At 42.7% G+C, this 26,216-nt stretch overlaps 1 protein-coding gene across 1 annotated transcript in view; it reads left to right on the forward strand.

The window, feature by feature from the left end:
- Positions 1–26,216, forward strand: part of MTUS2 (microtubule associated scaffold protein 2) — a 495,531-nt gene that overhangs the window by 344,481 nt on the left and 124,834 nt on the right. The window contains 2 exon segments of the mRNA XM_049647388.1: positions 5,998–6,096; positions 17,436–17,647. Of these exon segments, the coding sequence (XP_049503345.1) occupies positions 5,998–6,096; positions 17,436–17,647 (311 nt within the window).

Genomic DNA, 26,216 nt, shown 5'->3' on the forward strand with positions numbered 1-26,216 from the left:
CAAGTCTACCAATTTAAATTTCATCTCATCTAGAAACACCCAGAATAATGTTTGACCAAATGTTTGGGCACCCCGTGGCCCAGTCAAGCTGACACATAAAGTTAGCCATCATAGTGTGCCTGTGAAGTAGCCAGGGGACAGATCATCTGGGGCTGTGCTGCTGCTCAGTATGGTGGCCAGTGGCCCATGAGCCATTGTTGAGAACTCAAATATGGCGGCCAGCTGTTGAAGTGAGAACTGAATATGTTGGATTAAATCAAAGATGTTGTTACAATTAATTGCATTATACCTTTGACTTGTTAAATGTGGCCGCTAGGCAATTTTGAATGACACAAGTAGCTCATATTATAGTTCTCTTGGCTCGTGCTGCTCTGTAGGGCCTCAGGGATGTGACAAGGGGTCTGTAGTTCCCTATGAGTATCTTGGGCGGTGACTGGAGGGTTTCAAGATTGAGAATAACTTGCTCTGATTTAGACTTGAAGGAATTCATCTGCTCCTGTGGAAGAATAAGGTGTAGGGGAGCAGGAGTGGGAGCCGCAGATCGGGTCGGAAGCTGTAGAAGGGGAAGAAGAATTGGTGGCTTTGGGCTCTGCAGAGGCAGCAGAAGGGAGGAAAGTGGGTGCTCCTGGGATGGACTCAGAGGAGAGCCCACAAGCCAAATGGACACAGGGGGCAGACACAAATCAAGAGGACGCCTACTATTGGGACCTGAGCCCAGTGAGTGAATGATGGTGCCACCTACTGAGATGTGAAAGATGGGGCGGGGTATGTTAACTAAACGCCGTGAAGCGTATTGACAGTGAGAAGAAAAAAAAAAAAAGCAGGGGAGAAATACAAGAGAGAATTCAGCTTTTAGAAGGGTTCCATCAAGGAGACTAAAGGAGTCTTTCCAAAAGCAGTAAAGCAGAGGAGATGATGATAGGTCTGTGGGTGGAAGAACAGAAGGCTGAAGAGTAAGGACAGAGAGGCGGTGAGGCAGGTCCACTCGTGCAGGGAAAGTGAGAGCCCAGGCAGACCAGGAGAGAACGAAAGATGGGGAGGGTGGATCCAAATACCTGCCTCTCCCTCCAGACTCCTGGAATGATTTCTCCCCACCATCATATATATATATATACACACACGTACCCATGCATGCTCACATACATATGAATAATCTGTCATAGTGCTTTTAAAACTGTAAAGGGGAAAATTGGCATATTTGAACACGCTAAAATTGAAAATCATAGTACAATGAAATATACTATAAATAAATTTTAAAAAGCGGAAGGCTGGGAAAATCTAATTTATATGGCAGGCCAAGAAAGGATTAATATCCAGAATAAATGAAGAGTTCTCAATACATCAGTAAGAAAAATAGGCAAAGGGTTTAATTAGGTCATTTTCAAGCAAAGAAATGCACGTCACCAATCGGAAAAGACGCTACGTGTCTGGAAAACATTAAGATGACTGAGACCCTGATATCAGTAGGGTGTGGGGCACGTAGAGAGAGTTGCCCTCATGCACTGTTGGTTGGGAGTGTAAATAGTGACTCTTCGTGGAAGATGGTTGGACTGTGTCTAGCAATACAACAAACGAGCAGTCTCTTAATCCAGCAAAAGCACAAGACACTGGTACCTGTGTGCAAAGAAACAAGTAGAAGAATGCGTATTGTAACACATTAGCTATTTTAATGGCTAAAACTTGCAAACTGTCTACATGTTCATCAACAGGAGGATGGGTAAATGAATTATGGTACATTTTTGCCTATTAATATGTGGCACTTAAAAAAGATCTATAAATACACTGATAGGAGAAAGATATTTAAAAATGTGGGTAGGTAAAACGAAATTGCAATATAGGATTCATTTAGCTAACCAATATCTGTATTTGTATTTGGGTAGACAGTATTTATAAATACCTAGAAAGAGGTCTGGAAGAAGAACCACCAAATGGCCATCAGCAGTTTACCTGCGGGAGAGGAGTGGCCTGTAGGCTTTGGGGAGTAGAAACTGGACGTATGCTCTGTATCTAAGGAGCCATCCCCAAGATTTACTTTTTTTTCCCCCCTTCAATAGGAAAACTCATTTTTATTCTTTTTTTTTTTTAAGAGTAAATAATTTATTTGTTTAAATTCAAGTTGGTTAACATACAATGTAGTAATGGTTTCAGGAGTAGAACCCAGTGATTCATCACTTACAACACCCAGTGCTCATCCCAACAAGTGTCCTCCTTAATGCCCATCATCCATTTGGCCAATCCTACACACCTCCCCTGCAGCAACCTTGTTTGTTCTCTGTCTTTAAGAGTCTGTTATGGTTTGCCTCCCTCTCCATTTTTATCTTGTTTTTCCTTCCCTTCCTCTATGTTCATCTGTTTTGTTTCTTAAATTCCACATAAGTGAAGTCGTATGATATTTGTCTTTCTCTGACTGACTTATTTTGCTTAGCATAATACACTCTAGTTCCGTCCATATTGTTGCAAATGGCAAGATTTCAGTCTTTTTGATCACCGAGTAATATTCCATTGTGTGTGTGTGTGTATATGCCCATACATATATGTGTGTGTGTATATGCGTGTATATATGTATATATATGTATACACGCACACACACGCTTATACGCATATGCGCGCGCGCACACACACACACACACACACACCATATCACATCTTTATCCATTCATCAGTCAATGGACATTTGGGCTCTTTCCACAATCTGGCTACTGTTGATAGCACTGCTAAGAAGATTGGGGTGCTTGTGCCCCTTTGAATTAGCATTTTTGTATCCTTTGGATAAATACCTAGTAGTGCAATTGCTGAGTTGTAGGGTAGTTCTATTTTTAATATTTTGAGGACCCTCCATACTGTTTTCCAGAGTGGCTGCACCAGTTTGCATTCCCACCAACGGTGCAAAAGGGTTCCTCTTTCTCCGCATCCTCGCCAACATCTGTTGTTTCCTGAGTTGTTAATTTTAGCCGTTCTGACAGGTGAGAGGTAGTACCTAATTGTGGTTTTGATTTGTATTTCCCTGATGATGAATGACATTGAGTCTCTTTTCATGTGTCAGTTGGCCATCTGGATGTCTTCTTTGGAAAAGTGCCTATTCATGTCTTCTACCCATTTCTTCACTGGATTATTTGTTTTGGGGTGGTGAGTTTGATAAGTTCTTTACAGATTTTGGATACTAACCCTTTAACTGACTTGTCATTTGCAAATATCTTCTCCTATTCCATTGGTTGCCTTTTAGTTTTATTGATTGTTTCCTTCACTGTGTAGAAGCTTTTTGTCTTGATGAGGTCCCAGGACTTCATTTTGCTTTCATTTCCCTTGCCTCGGAGACCTGTCTAGTAAGAAGTTGCTATGGCCGAGGTTAAAGAGGTTGCTGCCTGTGTTCTCCTCTAGAATTTTGATGGTTTCCTGTCTCACATTTAGGTCTTTCATCCATTCTGAATTTATTTTTGTGTATGATGTAAGAAAGAAAGTGGTCTAGTTTCATTCATCTGCATGTTGCTGTCCAGTCCTCCCAGCACCATTTGCTAAAGAGACTGTCTTTTTTCCATGGGATACTCTTTCTTGCTTTGTCAAAGATTAGTTGACCATACATTTGTGGGTCCATTTCTGGGTTCTCTATCCTGTTCCATTGATCTATGTGTCTGTTGTTGTGCCAGTACCATACTATCTTGATGATTACAGCTTTGTAATACAGCTTGAAGTCAAGAATTGTGACGCTTCCAACTTTGATTTTCTTTTTCAGGATTGCTTTGGCAATTCGGGGCCTTTTATGTTCCATACAAATTTTAGAATTGTTTGGAGAGTGGAGAATGCTAGCTAGCTAGCTAGCTAGCTAGCTCTGTGGAGAATGCTGGTGTTATTTTGATAGAGACTGCATTGAATGTGTAGATTGCTTTGGATAGTATTGACATTTTAACAATATTTGTTCTATGAGCATGGAATGTTTTTCCACTTCTTTGTGTCTTCTTCGATTTCCTTCATAAGCTTTCTATAGTTTTCAGCATACAGATCTTTTACCTCTTTGTTTAGGTTTATTCCTAGGTATCTTATGGTTTGGGCGCACTTATAAATGGGATCAATTCCTTAATTTCTCTTTCTGCTGCTTCATTATTGGTATATAGAAATGCAACCTATTTCTGTACATTGATTTTATATCTTGTGACTTTGCTGAATTCATCCAGCAGTATTCTGGTGGAAACTTTCGAGTTTTTCCATGTAGAGTATCACGTCATCTGTGAAGAGTGAAAGTTTGCCTTCTTTGCCAATTTATATGCCTTTTATTTCTTCTTCTTGTCTGATTGCTGAGGCTAGGACTTCTAATACCATGTTGCAAAACTGGTGAGAGTGGATCCCTGTCATGTTCCTGATCTCAGGGGGAAAGCTCTCAGTTTTTCCTCATTGAGAATGATATTAGCTGTGGGTCTTTCTTATATGGTCTTTATGATGTTGAGGATGTTCCTCCTATCCCTACTTTTTGAGGGTTTTTATTTAAAAAGGATGCTATGTTTTGTCAAATGCTTTTTCTGCATCTATTGAGAGGATCATGGTTCTTATCCTTTCTTGTATTAATGTGTATCGTGTTGATTGATTTGTGAATATTGAATGAGCCCTGCAGCCCCGGAATGAATCCCACTTGATCATGGTGAATAATTCTTTTAATGTACTGTTGAGAGTTTTTGCATCCAGGTACATCAGAGATAATGGCCTGTAATTCTCCTTTATAGGTGGGGTCTTTGGTTTTGGAATCAAGGTAATGCTGGCTTCATAGATGAGTTTGGAAGCTTTCCTTCCATTCGTATTTTTTGGAACAATTTGAAAAGAATAAGTGTTAACTCTTCCTTAAATGTCTGGGAAAATTCCCCCAGGAAGCTATCTGGCCCAAGACTCTTTGTTGGGAGGTTTTTGATAACTGATTCAATTTCTTTGCTGGTTATGAGCCTGTTCAAATGTTCTATTTCTTCCTGTTTCTGTTATGGTAATTTGTGAGTTTCTAGGTATTTGTCCATTTCTTCCAGATTGCCCAGTTTGTTGGCATATAATTTTTCATAGTATTCTCTTATATCTGTTTGTATTTCTGTGGTGTTGGTTGTGACCTCTGCTCTTTCATTTGTAATTTTATTTATTTGGGTCCTCTCTCTCTGTGTGTCTCTCACTGTGTGTGTGTGTGTGTGTGTGTGTGTGTGTGTGTGTGTGTGTCTCTCTCTCTCTCTCTCTCTTTTTTTTTTTTTTTTTGCTATCCCCAAGCTTGCTAAAGTGGAGGCAGGTCTAGGTACGTCCATGTCTGTGTTATTTCTCTAATCTACCATCCATTGTTCTTTGACTTTCTGGTGAAGGTGAGTGTCTGTGGCCAGCACACAAGGGGAACTGCACTGTGCTCCTGGACATAATTTGAGGAGCGTGCACCTGCTGTTCTTAGTTATTGCTCGCGCTCAGGCTATTCCATCCTGCTGGGGCCAGCTCTGACAACAGGTTCCAGGAAGGCTCAGCTGCAGCCTCGAGAGCTAAAAGGCTCTCTAGGTCACCTCTGTGGACCAGCTGCATGGAAATTAATTAGAGGCAGACCATGTCCCCCGTGGCTCAGGTCTCGGTGATGCTGAGGTCATTAGCAGTTGTGCTCAGCTGCAGCTTCCATCTCTGTCTTCTGAAAATTTGTTTTGGCAGGAAGAGGCGGGCAGACCGAGGTGGCCACTAGGGACAGTACAACTTTAATTCCCAGATAGTTTGTCAGAGTCACTGGGGTGCAGTGACCTCCAGAGGCAGGGGCGTTTTTTCATCCCATCAGAGACAGCAGTGTGCTTCTTCCCCTGACCACCACTACTAAATTCCCTGTGCTATAAAGGAGCATCATCCCCGAAGCACAGGGGGTGGTGACCATAGCGACAAACCACCGAAATGTTATTTTGTTCCGTTTGCCTTTTGTTAAACCTCCCTTTCGACAAACGACTGGTGTTACTGTTTGAGTTGTAACTTGCTCTTTTTCTTTTTTTTCTCCTTTTAAACTCTGATTAGGATCCAAGAAAGAAGTACAAAAAGATCAAGATGCTAATAAACCCGCTGTCTCGTCTCCTAAGAGAACAGTGGCTGCAACCACCAAGCTTCATTCACCAGGTATTTAAGAAGCGCGAAGGGTGTTCGTTCATTCAGGGAGTAGGCTTGAACTTGTCATTCATTTTGTTCAAATGTCGTTGATGAGCAGTGCCCCTGTGATACGCGTGATTGTACACCGATGTGTTCTGACTCTAGACGAAATGAACCAGCCGTTGGCATCATTTTATGTTAAAAAATGAAATGTTATCGGGCTTTGAAGAGGTAGAGTCTTCTCTGCGTAGAAGTAATTTATAATTGACACAGCCTTTGAAGATCTGACCTCAAGAGATAATAATAGCTTCTAAAAAGAGAAAGAAAACCAACAGCCATCAAATACTTGCAATTTTGTCAATGAGGAAGACAGTTATTTATCTTCAGATATGAAGAAACGAGGTAACATCACTTGAGAGTCGAAAACCATTTATCATGGAAGTTGATACGGTAGGCATTAACCCCTTTGTAGAACAGAATGGAGTGTAACCTCACAAGATTTTCTGTAAGCACAAAAATTGTAGCAGTCATAGGAGTTACTGTTTGAGTTCTTACTGTAAACCGGGGTACCAGGTACTGTCCTAACCTCTTTAAATGTATTAATTTATTTAAATGCCTGCAATGACTGTGAAACAGGCACCTATTGAACAGTCAAAGAACATTTATTAGATGCATGTGAGATGCTGTGAAATCTAGCTTTAGACTGCTTACAAAGCACACATCTAAATGTAAGAATACTAAAAGGTTAAACATGAAAGGAAATATTTATACGAAATAAATAGGAAACAAAAGGAAATTTGTGGTGTTACCGTAATACTAATAAATGGGAAAACACACATTTGTAAAGAAAACATTTTGATACATTTTGACACGTATGCACACGAGAGACCATCACCACAATCCAGATAGCAAATATGTCCACCATCCCGGTGCCCCTTGGGAATCCTAACCCCCTAAGCCCTCTGCACCCCACCCCAGTCCCCGTTCTGTCCCTATATAGATGAGTTTGCATTTTCTAAAACTTTCTATAAATGGAATCATGTCGTATGCACTCTACTTTTCTCTGGCTGCTTTTACTCAGCTTGATTACTTTGAGTAAAGTTCCAGTGCGTGGATACCACGGTTGATCCATTACCTATCCATGCATCTTTGGGCTTTTCCTCCAAGGATTTGGCCCTTGTAAACAAAACTGCTATGCATGTTGGTACAAGTCTTGGTATGGACCTCTGCTTCTGATTTTCTTGGGAAGTATCTAGGAGTGGAATGCCTGAGTCATACGGTAGTTATTTGTTTAACCTTCTAGAAATGTTAAAAGGCTTTCCAAACTGTTTTTCGAGGTGGTCGTACCGTTTTATATTCCCAGTGGTAGTGTGTGCGAGAGACCCAGTTCCTTCACTTTTTTTTTTTTTTTTTTTTTTTTGCCAATAGGTGGTATGGCCATTTTTTTAAATCATAGACACTGTAATAGGTGTATAATGGTATCTTGTGTAGATTTAAAGTTTATTTATTTATTTTGAAAGGCAGGGAGGGGCAGAGAGAGAGAGAGAGGGAGAGAGAGAATCCCAAGCAGTGTCTGCACTGTCAGCACAGAGCCCAGTGCAGGGCTTGATCTCATGAACCACAAGATCATAACCTGAGCTGAAATCAGGAGTCAGACTCAACTGACTGAGTTACCCAGGCACCCCGTATCTTACGCGGTTTTAATCTGCATTTCCCTAATAACGAATGATGTTATGATGTGGAGCATCTTTTTATGTTTATTTGACATCTGTACATACTCTTCGGTAAAATATTCAAAAATTTATAGTTTTTATTGGTTTTTCATCTTACTGAATTTTGAAGGGTTTTATATGTATATATATGTATACGTATACATTCCCCCCACAATCTGTGACTTATTTTGCGTTCTCCCAGAAGAGCTTTTGAAAAATACACATTCTTGGGCGCCTGGGTGGCGCAGTCGGTTAAGCGTCCAACTTCAGCCAGGTCACGATTTCACGGTCCGTGAGTTCGAGCCCCGCGTCAGGCTCTGGGCTGATGGCTCAGAGCCTGGAGCCTGTTTCCGATTCTGTGTCTCCCTCTCTCTCTCTGTCCCTCCCCCGTTCATGCTCTGTCTCTCTCTGTCCCAAAAATAAATAAACGTTGAAAAAAAAAATTTTTAAAAAAAGAAAAATACACATTCTTAAGTTTCCCGAAGTCCAATTTTTTCTTTTATGGACTATGCTTTTGGGGTTATCTTAAAAAAATCTTTGCATCACCCTAGACCACGAAGATTTTCTCCTACATTTTCTTCTGAAAGGTTTAGAGTTCTAGGCTTTATATTTAAGCCTGTGATCCATTTGAGTTAGCTTTCGTACACTGTGTGAGGGAGGTGTGGCTTCACTTTTTTTTTTTGCAGAGTAACATGCAACAAATTTCTACTCTGATCTTTATGATTTATTTTACTCTGTTTATGTGGGGTTTAACTAGCTAATATCATTAGTTTAAAATCTTTCTTCTTTTTAGGGGTGCCTGGATGGCTCAGTCAGTTAGGCATCCGACTCCGGCTCAGGTCACGATCTCACGGTTTGTGAGTTCGAGCCCCGTGTTGGGCTCTGAGTTGCCAGCTCAGAGCCTGGAGCCTGTTTCAGATTCTGTCTCCCTCTCTTTCTGCCCCTCTCCTGTTCACACTCTCTGTCTCAAAAATAAATAAACATTGAAAAAATTTAATATAAAAAAATAAAAAATAAAATCTTTCTTTGTTTTCTAATGTGTGTATTTAGTACAATAAATTTCCCTTTATGCATTGCTTCAGTTATAGTGCACAAATTTTGATGTGCTGGGTTTCATCTTCATTGGGTTCAAACTATTTTTAAATTTCCTTTTGTGACTTCTTCTTAACTCATGATTATTTTGAAGTGTGTTTGCAGATATTTGGGACTTTCCAGATCTCTCTGATTTGACTTCTAATTTAATCCCATCGTGGTTGGAGAATATACTTTGGATTATCTGGATCCTTCTAAATGAACTGAGACGTGTTTTATGACTCACAACAAGGTCTGTCTCACTAAATGACTCACACACACTTGAGAAAATGTCTAGTCCACCGTATCTGTGTGAAGCATTCTACAGATGTCATGGGTCAAGTTGGCTGATAGCATAATTCAAGTATTCTATATCCTTACTGATTTTCTGTCTACATGTTCTCTTCGGAATTGAGAGAAGGCTGTTGAAATCTCAGAGTATAATTGTGGACTTGTCCATTTCTCCTTTCGGTTCTATCATTATTTGCTTCCTGCATTTTGAAGCTCTGCTATTAGGTGCTTAAACCTTTAGGGCCATTTATCATTTTGATGAATTGCCCACTTTATTATTAGGAAATGACCCTGTTTATTCCTGGTAATATGCTTTTCCCTGAAATCCACTTTATTAAGTATTAGTTGTCCCACTCCAGCCTTCCATTAGTTCAACATGGTTGTACCTCCTTGCACACTTCTCCCTGTCACCTGGTGTCTCTCTATTTTTAAGTGGGTTTCTTACAGGCAGCATATAATTGGCTCTTGTATTTTTCTCTAATCTGAAAGCTTTGCCTTTGATGGACATTTAATGTTATGGATTTGATTGGGATTAACTCTGCCGTCTGCCTATTATTTCCTAGCCATCTCACATATTGTTTTTTCGTTTTTTCCCTATTTTGCTGCCTTCTTTTATATTAATTAATTTTTTATTATTCCATTCGTCCCCTTTATTGATGTCTTAGAGACCTGTATCTTATTGGGTTATTTTAGTGGTTGCTTTAGGGTTCCTAGTTTTTGTCTTTAACTTTTCACATTCTGCCTTGAGGCAATGTCATGTCACTTCACATATAATGCAGTTGATCCTTGAACAACATGGGTTAGAACTGTGCAGGTCCCCTTACACACGAATTTTCTTCAGTAGATACAGTACAGTATTATAAGTATATTTCCTCTTCCTTATGATTTTCTTAATGACATTTTCTTTTCTCTAGCTTACTGTATCGTAAGACTACAATGTTGGATACATACAGCACACAAACTATGTGTTAATCAGTTGACTGTGACATCAGAAAGGCTTCCAGTCAACAGTAGGCTCTCAGCAGTTAAGTTTGGAGGAGGGGGGAGTCAAAAGTTATATGTGGATTTTCAACTGCACCAGGGGCTGTTACCCCTCACCCCTGCATTGTTCAAGGCTCAACTATGTAAGAATCTCCCAACTGTATACTTACGTCCCTCTCCTGACATGTGTGCTCCTGTATTCCAACACTTTCCTTCCACGTGTGTCCTAAACCAGCACTGCACTGTTCCTGTTGACTGTCGATGCTGTTTTCTTTCTAGGAGATTTCAATGAGAAAAAAGTCTTTTAGACTTATCCCTGTAGTTGTCATTCTCTCTGCAGACCCAGATTCCCAGCTGGTCCCATTGTTCTTCTACCTAAAGGATTTTCTCTGACCTTCTTGGTGGCAGAGCTTTTCTGGTGGTGGAATCTTTCTGTGTTTGTGTACCTTCATTTTTCATAGATACTTTTATTGTGTTCAGAATTCAAGTTGGCATTTTCCCCCCTCTGAAGTATTTAAAGATGTCTTTCCACGGCTCTCCTTATCTTTGTTTCTCTGTACATAAGGCATCTTCTCTGGCTGTTTGAGAGCTGTTCTCTTCAGCACCGGTTGTGAGCAACATGATTATGCTATACCTTGGTGTCCTTCCCTTCGTGGTTTTTGTGCTTGAGGTTTGCTGTGAATCTTAGATCTGTGGGTATACAGTTTTCATACGGTTTGAAAGTGGGTTGCCTATCATTTCCTCAGACACGTTCAGGCCTGACCCCTCCTCTTCAGGGACTCCAACTGTATACACATCAGGCCACTTGAAGTTGATTCACAGCTCCTGTCCAAACGGATAACATTGTTTGTTTCTTTCACTCTTTTTTTTCTGAGTGTTTCATTTTGGATAGTTTCTCTTACTAATTTTCCTTTCCTTTTTCTTTCTTTCTTTTTTTTTTTTTTTAAATAGCACCCATTTGTTTGTTCTACTGGTCACAGTTCTGTAGGTTAGACGTCCAGGTGTGGCTTCCGTGGGTTCTGCGTTCAAAGTATCACAAGGCTGAAATCATATGTCAGCGGGGCTCAGTTCTTGACCAGAGGCTCTGGAGGAAAAAGCCACTTTCAAATGCATTCAGGTTGTCGGTAGAACCAGTTCACTGTAGTTATAAGACTGAGGTTCCTGTTTAGAGTCGGGGACCACTTTCAGCTCGTAGGGCCCCTGACAGCCATCAGTGTACTTTCTGTTTTATGGGTTTGCTTATTCTGGACAGTTCATATAAATGGAATCGTACAACATGTGTGTGACCTTTTGTATTGGCTTCTTTGACTTTGCATAAATGTTTTTGAGGCTCATTCATGTTAAAGCATGAGGCGGTATTTTATTCTTAGTTTCCGCTGAATAATATTCCAGTACATGGATATATCACATTCGATAATTTACATTCATCAATTGATGGACATTTGGGTTGTATCCAGTGTTGGGGCTGCTGTGATAATGCTGCTATGAACATTCATGTTACAATCTTTCCTTATGTCATGTCTAAATCTACTCTTAATCCCATTCTGTGTATTTTTTGTCTTCAGACATTTGAGTTTCCAATCTCAAGAATTTTTATTTAGGCCTTTTTTTTCCTAAATCGCTTTGTTTCTACTTGACATATTCAGTCGTTCCACTCGCTTCTTGAACATATGGAATGCAGTCACAAATAACTGTTAATCATCTGCATCATTTCTTGTGGGCCTCACTTCATTGCGTTTCTCCTCCTTATGGGTTATATGTCCCTGCTTATTTCCGTGCCTGAGAGTTTTTTTAGATGCCAGACATTGTAAATTTTTCCTTGTTGGGTAGTGGATTTTTAATTCCTATGAATATTCTTAAGCTTTGTTCTTAAATAAAACTATGTTACTTGCAAAGAGTTCAGTTATTTTGGGGCTTGGTTGTTGGCTTTGTTATGCCGGTCCCAACTAGTGATCAGTCCAGAGCTAATTTTACTGTATTACAGCCAAGACCCTTTTGGGTATACTATCCATTGCCCCCTGAATTACAAGGTTTTCCATTCTGGCTGATGGGAACAGGAACAAATTCTGAGCCTCCATGAGCTCTGAGGACTCGTTTCCTGCAGTCATTTGGGGAATTCTTTCCCTGGTCTTGGACCCTCTCTTCCCAGGCATGCAATGATCAGAACTTGGCCAAAGACTCGAGGGGACCCTCTGTGCGTGTCCAGAGTGCTCTCTCTGTGGAGTGACGTTCTCTCTGCTAAATCTGCCTTGTGACCTCTGAGCCCTCAGCTCCCTGAACCCCCAGCTCCGTTCTCTCAACTTGGGGTAACCACCAGGCCCCACATGGGCTCCCTGACTCATACCACAGCCTGGAAAGTCATTCCAGGAAATAGGCTGAGGCAATTATAGGGATCACCTCCTTTGCTTTCTGGCTCAGGATCCCCGTACTTCATTGCCTAATGTTGACGTCTTAAAAACCATTGTCTTATATATTTGGGCTGAGTTTTTTGGGTTTGTTTTAGATCAGAAGGTAAGTCTGATCCTTCTCACTCCATCTTGGCCGAAAGTAGTTACATTTTTGAATATCAAAATTTAGCAATTGCTATAGTACTATTAAACCATGATATTTTCACCCTTGGAGAAAGAAGTTCAGATTTACCTTGCTACCTATACCTCTTATAAGTACTAAGAAATTTCCCGAAGATGAGAATATTTTTATGTCACTCTTTATTTTGTCTAGAAGAAGGGATTATAGTAACAAATTTTTATAGTTGGCTTTAGAAACCCTGATTATAACTTCTGGGGATTTTTTTGTTGTTGTTCACTTATCCATCAATATAGAAAAGAATCCACTCCTTCCTTGGAATGGGAGATGGAAACCTCTCCTTTCTAGAGCATAGCAGGTCGGTACCCAGTTTAGTAATTCCTGCCCTCACCCGTGCTCAGGACTGGCTCGAAGGAAATGTCCTACCACCCTCCTGTCATTTGTTCTTCACCTTCCCCGCCCTTAGCCAACCTCAGGCCAGCAAGTGCCAGGACTAAGTCGGAAAATACTGTGTTATGTGGCAGAATTTTCTGGAATAAATTTAGATCTGCTTCAGGAACATAATGCCTATCCAAGACCACAAAGAACTGGGCAGATGTGCTACCTAGGGGGTCCTGCTGGTGCCAGTGTGCAAGAAACAGATTTCCTTTCTGCTAGGATGTTGGCCAAACTCATGAAGTGCTTTTCCCTAAGTCAGAAGGCTATCTATCTAAGCTGTGTCCTGTCCTTCTTATTTACAGGGATTAAGGCCATGGGCCTTCTCTGATGTTGTAAATACACAGATTCCAGTGCTGTACTGTTTATCACGTCAGTTAAGCTTCCAGCTTTAAAATTAAACCAAGCTTTTCCATCCATTAGAATCCTCTAGATAGTGAGCGGATGGCTGCGGATGAATTTTTAATATTCTCTTTCCATTTTTAAGGGCTGCATTCTCCCCAGTGCTCTGCCTTTGCACGCAAGCGGCTTGCATTCACCTTTGTGAGAATAGAAGGTTACTGGCTTTTTCCCCTGAGCTGCCAGATGTCACTGGGATGATCACAGATTCTGTCCGGCCCTTAGGTGGCTGAAAAGAAATTGTGATTGGGGCAAGATTACGATAATGGGAGAGTGTTCTGGATTTAGAATGTGCCCCAAACCTGTGAGATCTGTCAGAGATGCTGTGGAGTGGGCCAGCGGCTTGCTGAAGTGGTAGGAGGCCTGGACAAGGACTCAGAAGCTTGAAATCCAGGCTGGGCCCCTGGACAATGGATTGCCTCACGTCACAGACGGGGCCTCATTCCTTTGCCCTCCCCGCTGGACTTTGCCTATGTCCCTCACAGAGTAGGTGCTCAGTAAAAGCTGTCAGACATTTTGGATCCCCACAAAACATACGACACGAAGTGTACATGTGAAATCATCTCTGTCTGTAGGTCGTGGCAAGACACTGGTCTAGTTTTTCTGTTCACAGACTTTGTATGGAAGAGTGGCCTTGGGGATAAGGCTCACTAACAGTTGGGAAGTGTATAAGGGGCACTCCTTAAAAGACTGGTTATTGCTACTCTCTTTTCCACTTCATTTAAAGACTCCAAAACCATCAATAAGCCTCATTTGAAAGTCTTTATTCATTAATCAGCTTCCTAGTTCAATGGAGTGGAAATCGGAAGGCTATGGTAGGAGACAGATTTTGGGGGAAAGAGGCCGAACACACCTACGAGGCTCCGCCTGACTGCGGAGAGAGGCCAGTGGCATATCTGCCTGCTTGGAAGCTCTGACCACCGTAGAAGCTATATATAAATACTGCAAGGAGTAGGGAAGGAGGTGATAACAAAGCCTTCCGGCACCTGGAGGTGTCCTCAGGGGACATGGCATGCCCCCCCTCCCCCATTTAAAGCATTTCTCTGGCTCCTCCAGAAAAACACGGGTGTAAGAGGTCAGAAGTGAGGCACCTCAGCACACCTCCTGTCAGTGCCAAGCGTGTTCTCCATGAGCAACACGTGATCACTGCCTTCCGGAAGTTTTCCCTCATGCTCCCTTACCAACCCTTACTTCCTAAGCCGATTGGTATTTTAGCTCCATTACGTGCTGGCTTTTAGAAGAAGATAGTAGAAGCAAACAGAACCCTCAGTCGTTTTTCTTTTGTTTTTTGTTTTTTGTTTTTTTGCGAGACAGGCGATGCTGGCTGCGTGCAGTCATTTCATTTCGACATAAGCTCTCCGTTTCCAAGATGGTAGATGAGCCCGTGCGGCTGTCCTCACGCACGGTCCTGGGGACGGTGTGACACGTGGGTGGACGGGAAAGTACGCGACAGAACAATACTTCAGGGAGCTAACTATCGACATACTTAATAGAAACTACAGCCCAAGAAACAATACTGGTTTTTGTTGGGTGCCAGATGGACAGCTGACCAAGAATCCCAAAGGAAGATTGGTTCCATAAAGTAGTTGGGCGTCTGAAAGCCACAGATTTCACACTTGTGTGTTGATCCCAGGTGCTGATGTTCTTAGGGGAACCTCTGTCTGGGCTCAGAACATCAGTTTGGTGGTCCCATGAAACACTGGAGGGTTTTAGAAAATCAACCAGCCACACGTGGGGCGCCTGGGTGGCTCAGTCAGCTGAGTGTCCGACTTCGACTCGGGTCGTGATCTCACAGTTCGTGAGTTTGAGCCCCGCATCCCGCTCTGTGCTGACAGCTCAGAGTCTGGAGCCTGCTTCGGATTCTGTGTCTCCCTCTCCCTCTGCCCCTCCCCTGCTCACTCTCTGTCTATCTGTCTCTCAAAAATAAATAAACACGAAAACAATTTTTTTCAATAAAATCACCGTCCACACCAATAAAATGGTAAACAGTCATCATGAAAAAAATCTACCCTGGGTCTTAGGCTGTGTCTTAGAGTTTAATTCAGGCAGCAGTAAAACCTCCCACGTGTTGTTAGTAATTATTTTTCTTTTGTTATCAGTACTGAGAATGTTAGGATTAAGCACATATTAAGATTGATGTGCCTCCAACAAGCAAGTGACTTTCCTGGATTATTCTGTACAGCACTGTCATAAAGATCGTTTTAAGGGAGCATTAATTTCACGTTCTACTACTCCATTAAGCCATAATAGTCTAAGATGTATGTGAGGTTGCATTGTGATCTCAGATGATTTCTTAAGGGGAAGATTTCATTAAAATTAGCGTGGTTACCATTACATCAACAATCAGAAGCATTTAGATCAGTTAACCGTCTTTTCCCCTTGAAAGATGAGGCCACTTGGGTGTTCAGTAGAGTAAGCCTGTTACCTGCTGTGCCTCAGTGTAGTGGGGACTGAGGAGACGACCGTTTTCTGATGTGTCTTCTGTGTTACTCCCTGATATTTTGGAGGGGAGGGGGGAGACGAAAGAACTTTTGAAATGTTGAAGCTTATTCACGATTGTGTGCTCAGGGTCTGTGTCACGTTCTCTCCCCGAGCAGAGGGAAGAATGTGCTTAGGGGACCCAGGCCCACCGTCCACCACCGCCATGCTGGTCTGCAGCTCACCCAGGAAGCATGGGGGTTCTGAGGAAGACACCCGCTTACCCTTGGGTCTAGACCATGATGCAGTGCCTGTCTCTGAGCCCTTCCCTGGAGCCTTGCCTTTACTCCCCGAAGCGTCAACCTAATAGTTATTGTCCTGAAAGCCTCCCCCACCCCGTTCCCAGCTCCAGGTGGAGTTTCTGGTTCCTTCTTCAGTGGCCTCCCCACACATAGTGTTTGCCTGGATCCAGGAGCGGGATCTCGGAGGGTTTGTGGGCCAGGGGAAGAAATGAGCACTTTTTTTATACCACAGTGGAGCACCACCGCAGAGAGGGGTCCATGCAGGTCAAGAGCTGTTTTGTAGTCACAAAGATCATTCTGGCTGTTGTGCAGTCAAAGAAGTAAGAAAAAAGAAGAAGAAGAAGAAGTAAAAGAAGAAGGGCTTTGCGTTAAAAGCTGAGAGGTGCTGGGGCGCCTGGGTGGCTCAGTCGGTTAAGCGTCCGACTTCGGCTCAGGTCACGATCTCACTGTCCGTGGGTTCGAGCCCCGCGTCGGGCTCTGGGCTGACGGCTCAGAGCCTGGAGCCTGTTTCAGATTCTGTGTCTCCCTCTCTCTGACCCTCCCCCGTTCATGCTCTGTCTCTCTCTGTCTCAAAAATAAATAAACGTTAAAAAAAAAATTAAAGAAAAAAAAGCTGAAAGGTTCTGGTGGCTTGGACTGGACCTTTTAGCTCTGGAGGTGGCATGAGTGGTCACATGGGGGGAGTATTTTGGGGAACATTGATGCCATAGGAATTTAAAGCCAGAAATCCCTGGAGCAGAGGTCATTGACCCTGCCACCAAAGAGAGCAACCACAGTAAGGGAAAGAAGGGGCATGTAGGCATTGCTCCTGGATGCCCAATTAGAAGGGTGCCAGCTTATAACTCTGAGTTCAACCTAGATTGACTGATTTATTTCCCATGAGACATTTTCACAGAGTAATCCCTTGAAGAAAAAAAAAAAAAAGAAAAGAAAAAACCCTTCATCAGTCTCTCTAAGCAAACCTAGAAGAAATGCAGGGAGCTGGAAGGAATCTGGCAATGTTGTCTGTCATTCTTTTCCTGAGATGAAACTCTGCACTGAGAACCTCGTAAACAGAGCAAATGTTTTAAGTCCCCGTCCGGTTTTTTTTTTTTCCCTTTCAGCGCCTGAAATGACAAACCGTGAGCGGTGCCCTCTCGGCCACTTGCCCTTAATGAAATCCTTCGGCACCGAAGAGCTGTTGTCACGCTGGGGGGTGGATGTTCTTCCACAAGTGACTGTTTTTCCCCTGCAGGATACCCCAAACAGAGGACAGCGGCTCCCCGAAATGGCTTTTCCCCCAAGCCGGACCTGCAGGTGCGCGAAGCCGAGCGGCAGCTGGTGCAGCGGCTGAAAGACAGGTGCCAGCAGCAGGCCAGGCAGCTGGTCCTGGTCCAGGCGGAGCTGCGGAGGGCCGTGTGCGGCTTCCAGGCCCTTGCCGTGTCTACCCAGTATTTCTCCAGAAAGGTGAGGCCACGTCTGGTGAATGTCCAGGGGCTTCTTGCTGGAGGGGAGGGCGGTAGTGGTGATCGGGGTGTGTGTGTGTGTGTGGGTGTGGGTGTGTGGGTGTGTGGGTGGGTATATGTGCGCGTTTAAGTTTGGGTCTGGGGTTAGAGATTTCGTTCGATTTTCAGAAGATCCTGCACAGTCTCCAGCAGCAGCATCTAATGCTCTGGGAGCCAAGCGGATACTTTTTTTTTTAGGTGTGAAAGAAATCAGTCTGGGAAGAGTGATTTAGTAACCTTGATTTCAAAAGGGAAAGTTATGTAAAAGAGATAGAAAATGACCTAAAGGAACATTTTGAAGGGGAGTGCTTTGAAGAGAATGGGAGATTGTTTGCATTTTAGGGATGAAATGGCCGAATTCTGAAATTTCTGCACGTTTCAGATAAGAGGGAGGCAGGGCCACAGCGCTGTTCCACTTTGGCCCTTGATGGGAAATTCAGTGTGCCAGGCCTGGGGGCATCCGGCCCGTGGAGTCACGGCCAAGCCCAGTGTTCACAGAGCAGCATGGGGTGGAGGGCGTCCTCTCTGCTCCCTTGGCCTTCCTGAAAATGCAAAAAGGGTCTGGCTTCTTCTCAGCGCATAAGTTGTCCAGAGGCTCCTGGGGCCATCCAGACACTGAGTCTGTTATTAGCCATCGTGTAGCTAAGCTTTCCCACCTCTCGGCATGGAACAGAGGTTAGAGGGAGCCTGGTATCTGATTTCAATGCATTTGTGCTCCAGCAAGAAGTGGCCAAGCCACGTTTGGGGGGGGGGGGGAAATGAACATTCACCTTCAAGGTTCAAACATTGAGTCTGCATTTTAAGAACGCACAGGGCATTTTGAGTTTCTCATATGGACCTTCAGGTACCTATAAATGGGAGGAAGTACAAATGCTATCTAAATGCTCTCTAGATAAGAAGATGAACTAACTAAATGCCTGGCCATGGCCAATTTAAAGAAGAAAATCCAAAGAACGTGAAGTAGCCCCATGCCCACTGGTTTTGTTTGTCTTCTGCACGCAAAAGCGTGAAGGACTCCGGCTTTTGAGGATATCCTACACGACGTGCCCCTAGTGTACCAGTCTGAGCCGTCTTTTGTTGTTGGTGTTTCCTGCTTCCCTTAACGCTTTCAGCAGAAAGAGCCTATTACCAATTTGTTGGTGTAAGGAAAGACAAGAAAAACAGATGGCAGTTTTCTCAAGTTTCAGCCTCTTTGCCCACCAAAACGTTGACAACGAATGACCCATTTGTATTTTATACCTTCCTTTCTGGTCTGCTGCTCTCGATGTCAACCGTGAACCACTCAAGTAACTGTAGACCCGACCCTGTGAGAATTAAAATTACCTCCACAGTTTTGAGGTGCCAAAGAGGCCTGACTCACCGTTGTAAATACTGAGCAGTTTCCTTATTAGAGAAAGAGTGGCATGGGTTTTTGTCGTTGTTGTTGTTCTTCAGCTAGAGGTGCGTTTTTGCACTGACTGGCAAATCTTTAATAAAGAGAGGAACACAGAGTTATTCACCGAGGTTCTGATAACATTTACGTGGTTACTGCGCCCTTCTTGGATCACCCTTCCCATCCATCATCCAGTGTCATAACAAATCTTTTTGTTTGTTTGTTTGTTTTTCATTTTAATTCCACTGCAGTTAACATACGGTGTGATATTAGTTTCAGGGGTACAATGTAATGATTCACCTAGTCCATACATCACCGGATGCTCATCCCATAACAAATCCTTGATAAAGGTTTCCTATGGGTAGGCATGGCAACAGACGTTGATACGACATTTTGGTAATATGTGCTGTGTTTCCGATTTGGGACGCTTGGACCCCATTCATGGCATTGTGGCAGAGAAGGGAGTTAGTTCCTGTGCAGAAATCAAGGGTTGGTTCCCTGGAGTTATGTATTTCTGTGCCCCCAGCATATTCCCCGTTGGCCCACGGACCAAGAGTTTTGTTTGTCTGCAGCATACACATGGCTCTTAAATCAGAGACCAAAAAGGTCTAGCAGGTGATTTGTAGGCACCTCCTTCAGACCTCCCTACTACTCGAGTTGCACTCGGCGTGACATTTCAGCAAGACGGATGACCGACATGAATTTCATTTTCTTTTCAGTAAATCACAACCAGCAGCTCCAGACAGGCCTCGCAAACGACCGTGGCATTTCACCTCCCACACATTGTGTGCTTTTCTGTCTTTCTGATCTCAGTTCTCTCTCCAGATAAACCCCAGAACTAAAAATGAGCATGTTTAAAAAAAAAAAAAAAAAAAGTCTGTAAGTGAGCATAAGTGGCTTTCACACAGGCTACCATGTGTCCCAAGGACAGTTGATTGGAGAGTTTGCCAGTAACAACCAGATTAGACCAGGAGGTGTGATGTGGGGTGGGGCACCCGGGGAAATAGAAGCACGGCCATCAGGTAGTCTCCAGTGATGGAGCCCTCTGTCACACGGTCTGGTGATCCTGAGATGCTCCGTGTCACTCTCGTGGGAGGCCAGCGCGTTGTTATGCGTGGGAATGTTCAGAGCAGATCGTGCCAGCTGTGAAGCGTGTGACCCCTAGAGCCAGCGTGAAAAGGCGGTATCTCTTTTCTTGTCTGGTTAGAAGACTCTACCGTGTTTCTTGGACCTTGACACACATGTGGTTTCTACACTGGAGCATATCCACCTGCAAAGCGTGGCGAGGGTACAGGGCCAGCAGGAGTCAGCCCCTCTTTGCCTCCATTTATGAACAAGACCTTGAGCAAGTAGCTGCCCCTCTCTGAGCCTTGTCCCATCACCGCAAAGAGTAACATCCCAGCCCTTGCTTGGTCTCCGCTAGTCCCCTCTGACCAATCATCCTTGAGTCTTGGTTTTCTCAGTTTTAAATAGGGTTAATGATTGGGGCGCCTAGGTGACTCAGTCGGTTGAGCGTCCAACTTCAGCTCAGGTCATGATCTCGCAGCTCATGAGTTCAAGCCCCGCGTCGGGCTCTGTACTGACAGCTCAGAGCCTGGAGCCTGCTTCAGATTCTGTGTCTCCCTCTCTCTGCCCCTTTCCCGCTCATGCTCTGTCTCTCAGAGATGAATAAACGTTAAAAGCAATTTTTAAATAGGATTAATAATAGTGCTTCGCAAGGTTGTTGTGAGAATGTATTAAATTAATGGGTTAAAGTACTTCAAACAATTATTGAAGAAAAACATTCTTTTTTTAAAAAAAAATTTAACACTTATTTATTTTTGAGAGAGACAGAGCACGAGGCAGGGAGGGGCAGAGAGAGAGAGAGACACAGAATCAGAAACAGGCTCCAGGCTCTGAGCTGTGAACACAGAGCCCCATGTGGGGCTCGATCTCATGAACCGTGAGATCATGACCTGAGTAGAAGTTGGACGCTTAACCAACTGAGCCACCTAGGTGCCCTGGAAAGAAAAAAAAAAAAAAAAAAAAAAAGACATTCTTTTTGAGTACGAGGAGATCTGACAAAGCCCTGCCCTCAAATATTTTACTCTCAAGCAGGATGAACGTATGAATAGACGAGGCATACAGAGTTAAAACACAGTGTAAACCACCCTTATTGCATTATATATGTACATAAAGAGTGTGGCCTGGGGTGTACTTTAAGGCTAGAAATAATTTTCTAGGCTAGCTATTCAGCTGCTACTCCATATTTTTCCCAGAATGTGCTGATGCTGTTAAGTATGTATTGGAAGTAAGTCTCAGTGTATGGGAAGTCACCAGAAAAAAAGGAATTAGAAGCCTAGATAAGAATCTTCCATTGCTGCCCCATGCTTTACAGCTCCCGGGAGAGCAGTTGTGAAAACTGTCAGCTGTGACACAGCCTGAGCCCAGTGTCCAGGGATTCCAAGATGCCACATTGAGGTGCTAACATCAGCCTCTCACTTGTGCTGGTTCCAGAGAGCTCCACCCCTGTGGCAAGGCATGGTCCTCACCACAGGACAAACAGACCTGCTGAAATCTGTGGTCCCAGGCCTCCGGGTGGTGTCGAAATGAGCATGACTCTGAACTTTTTAGAGTCGAGTTGAATGATTTTTTTTTATCTTTGTCTTGTTCCGGGGAATATTACTCTTTAGCATCCCCTGGCGGCCAATCCGGGAAACAGTCCGGACATGGGTCCCGTATTAAGTAGTGTGCCTTGCTCTATAGCAGCAAGTTTTATACAATTTATATCTGAGAGTGTATTTATTTTCATCTTATGTTTACTAAAGATTTATTACATTTGTTCAATATTTTTCATATTGATTTGTGTCATTTTTATCATTAGCTCTATGAATGTGATAGTACACGATGGTTTTTAATTTTTTTTAATTTTTTATTAAATAGATACAAAAGACTTGAAAATCATCACCAAACATTTGTGTACTATATAAGCCTATTAAACATTAATAATGCATCCGCCTCCTTTTTTCCTATATATATATATATATATATATATATATATACACACACACACATATACGTATGTATATATGTGTATATATGTATATGTATATATGTATATATACATATGTGTGTATATAATATATATATATATATTGCTTTTACTATTTGACCTTCTATCACACAAAAATTTTAAAAACAAACATGTAGAAAGTGTAACATCCAAACACCCATCATCTATATTTAATACTTATTAACATTTTGCTATATTTAATGAGGTTGTGGGGGGTGATAATGTCGTTCGCGGGGTCCAGAGCCAATGGCCAAGAACGAATCCTTGAAGACGTCTTTGGTGCAAAAAGGTAATTTCATTAAAGTGCGGGGACAGGACCCGTGGGCAGGAAGAGCTGCCCGGAACCAAGAGCAGAGACTGGTTATATACTATGGAGCTGGGGTAGGTCAAGTCCAGGGGAAGTTTCCGGTGAGATTTTCATTTGCTAAAGAAGACGCACTCAGGATACTGGAGGCCTAGCTATTGTCAAGCTAAAGTGGTTTTTCCCTGTAGCAAAGTATTAGCATTAAAATGGTAGGGAGTTCCTGGAGAAACGTTTTGCTCTGCCTGACTCAAGTATTTGTCAATGGGCTGCAGGTTATAAGGAAATTTAATTTTATCCGCCATTTCCTTCTGCCTTTGTTTCCCACATCATATTCACTCTTCTATGTTTTTGTTGTTAGTTAAGGGTACACATTTTTCAATATAGTTTATATATTGCAACTTCAACTTTTCAAGTCACTTACATGAGTGGAAGATTTTTATCAACGCAGCCTCTCCGCATGAAGAAAATTAGACCAAAATCACACATCACAGTATTTGTAATGTGTGACTTTGGTCTAATTTTCGTGATCAGTCTGGCCACAGGCTTATCAACTTTACTAATCTTTTCAAAGAAGTAACTTATATCTTCATTGATTTTCTCCATTGATTGTTTTCTATTTCATCGGTATTTACTCTTATCCTTATTATTTAGGTCCTTACAATTTTTTTTGTTTAATTGGATTTTTTGTTTTTTGAGGAGAAAGTTTTTATCATTGATTTTAACATTTTCTTCCTCCTGCTAGAAGCCATGTAGAGCTATAAATCCCCTTCAGGAATTGTATCAGCAAAACCCACAAATTTTGAGATGCTCTGTTTTAATTTTCATTCCATTAAAAACATTTCTGATTAAAAAAAAAGAAAGTTTCTATAGAGATTTCAAAAAAGTAACAGGCAGAACTCTTCATAACGGTATCATTCCTGCTTATTGACCATCTGCGATGTCCTAGGCACTTTAGATATATATTGTGTGTGTGTGTGTGTGTGTGTGTGTGTAGAATAGTATATACCATATATATAATAGTATGTATAATATATTCTATCTAAAATATGTATGTAATATATTCTATGTAAAATAGAGAATATATATAATTATATGTATAGTATATGTATTTATTTATAAATAGATATTCTTGTAAGCCTCACAACACCCTTACCTGGTATAGATATTATTTTCACATGACAGTTGAAGAAACTGAGCCTAGGGAGACTGTATAGCCCTTCTAAAGACAGCATAATTAGAGACGGATGGAGCCATGATACAAAAACAGGTTAGTCCATATTCAACACCCATGTTTTTCCACAAGATGATGCATCACCTCTCCCTCTGCCCTCTAACCCTCAAGGTACTTTAATGTCGTTAAGGAGAAAAAATACAGAATTGGACAAAACAGAAAGTAAAACAATTGTCAAAAAGTTAACACATGTACAGATGTTAACAGAAAACCGTCTAAGGTAATATTTAACCTGTTGCCATAAAAAAGTGGTATGTGCTCAGGTGAAAGCCCAGTTCTTTGAGTGGGAAGGGAATGGTCTGAGACTTGGAGGAGCCACACTGGACAGAGGCGGGATTCTGGATGAGTAAAGGGGAAGGGAGAGCATACGCACCCGCGGGAAGGGGACGCTCAAAGTCTGTTGTCCGCCAAGCGGCGTCCTCTTGCCTCTCTTTAAGCTCTTGGTATATTAATGATTTGTGGATAGAGACCTGGGCACTTGGTAGCTGTTTCTAAAAGTACAGTGATCCCTCTGTAACAGTCGGAGCCTCCTCACGGTGAGGACGACCCAGATTCAACTTCTTGCGTCAGAGCGCTTGGCTTTGTTGTTTGGTCAGAGTAGGGTGTGTGCTAAAGGAGAGGAGAGAGAAAAGACAGAGGTCGAATCGCTCTGTGAAGTAAATGCTTTCTTGATCTAGCCACTTATTGCGCTCAGATTTTAAACTCAGGGATTCATCAGGATAACCGTCTGCCCTAGAGCTCCAAAAGCAGTAGAGAAGCCATCGTGTCCACCAGCCCGGGGATTTTGTATTTCAGGGACTTTTCCATCGAGTGGAGCTCTCAGAGCAGGAATTACACCTGATCGAAAACAGAAAACAGCAAGCTTCGTTGCTCCTTAAATCCTAAAGAAATGGCCATTTAAATAGTGTTTTGTGCCCTCCCTCCCCACCTTATAAACAACGCCTGTGACTATCATCTCTCCCCTTAATTTTGCCTTGAGTAACTAAGGGCTTAGAGAAAATGTGAGCTCTTCTGACAGTTCTTCTGCCTCTAATCTAGTGGGAAATGTTGGTGATGTAGTGAATTGAGAGCAGTGATTGCTGTTCTGGAAGAAAGTTATATGTCACAAAAGTAAACGTGGTCACAGTACCTTGCTGGGACTACAGCGAGTGTTTGCTTTTTCTCTTAAGGCTCTAGCCTAAGACAGTTTTAGCATAACCCCCAAATACCAAAATATTCCCAATATCAACAGGTAGAAATCCCCCCTTACCCCCAACCATGCCAAGCAGCTCTTTGAAGTCATAAGAACCCCGGGGGCCTAGGGTGTCAGTAATGGACAGCATTGAGGTATGTAGAAAATAAAACTTAAGGGGCGCCTGGGTGGCTCAGTCGGTTGAGTGCCGACTTCGGCTCAGGTCACGATCTCGCGGTCCGTGGGTTCGAGCCCCGCATCGGGCCCCTGTGCTGACAGCTCAGAGCCCGGAGCCTGTTTCAGATTCTGTGTCTCCCTCTCTCTGACCCTCCCCCATTCATGCTCTGTCTCTCTCTGTCTCAAAAATAAATAAACGTTAAAAAAAAAGAAAAAGAAAAGAAAAGAAAACTTAAAATTGCAAAGCCTTCTCAACTTTTCTGGAAGATCCCCAGTACTGGTTCCTGATAAGAGCCATCTTCACTGATGATAATATAACTTTCATAATAAAAGAATAGGAAGAGATATTTAACAAAGGTAGAAATCGCCCCCATTCAACTCCCCTCTCTTAACACTTTGTCACAAATAGTTTGTTTTAAAATTAGATGATCCCTCTTTTGAATACAGATGGATGCCAAGGAAGAAGAAAGAGGAGTTTCATTTGCTGCTTTTGAAAGGAAGCCCTCAGGCTTTCCCCAGACCCTGGTTGGCGGCCAGTTAAAAGCTTTTTAGTAAAAGCGCTTGCTTCTATAATATGTTAAGATGCAGAATGTAGTGCAGTTTTCCTCCAGGCCAGGGAGGCAGCCAGCGTAGGGAAGGTGGCACAGAGCAAGACCAGGCGACTTGTCCTATTTAGACCCACGCCCTCCGACAGATAAGGAAGTCTCTGTTTCAGAGTCACTGGAAGTTGATTTTAAAATAAATGAATTGCTGCAAACTCCCCTCCAAGTAAAAGGGAGTTGAAGCAATGATAACTTTCAAGAAGCAGCAGTGGGGAGATGGGAGGTATGGCCGCCTCCCCACCAGACCCTCTTTCCTCCGAGAGACGAGTTTGTTCACTCTCCCAGACCTTGGCTTTTCTAGCAAACGGGGACATTGATGGTGCCACTTCGGAGACAAGACTGGCGTGAAGGGGCTCTCGTGCTCCGGGATCTGGGATTTCACTGAGTCCCTCTAACTCTGTGAGGCATAATTTGAATACCAGAACATCCTCAGCCCTTCCTCGGGTGATGGGTGATGCACGTTAAGTGCGTCCTTCCTTTCCCCTATGTTCATCTGTCGCTAGGCGACAATCACAGTCTAGAAAACAGGAGGTGTTTTGTTTATGTTTTATGTTTTCATGTTTAATTTATTTTTTAATTTAAATCCAAGTTAGTTAACATATGGCGTAATAATGGTTTCAGG

Source organism: Panthera uncia, assembly GCF_023721935.1.
Source record: "Panthera uncia isolate 11264 chromosome A1 unlocalized genomic scaffold, Puncia_PCG_1.0 HiC_scaffold_16, whole genome shotgun sequence".
Lineage (NCBI taxonomy): Eukaryota > Metazoa > Chordata > Mammalia > Carnivora > Felidae > Panthera > Panthera uncia.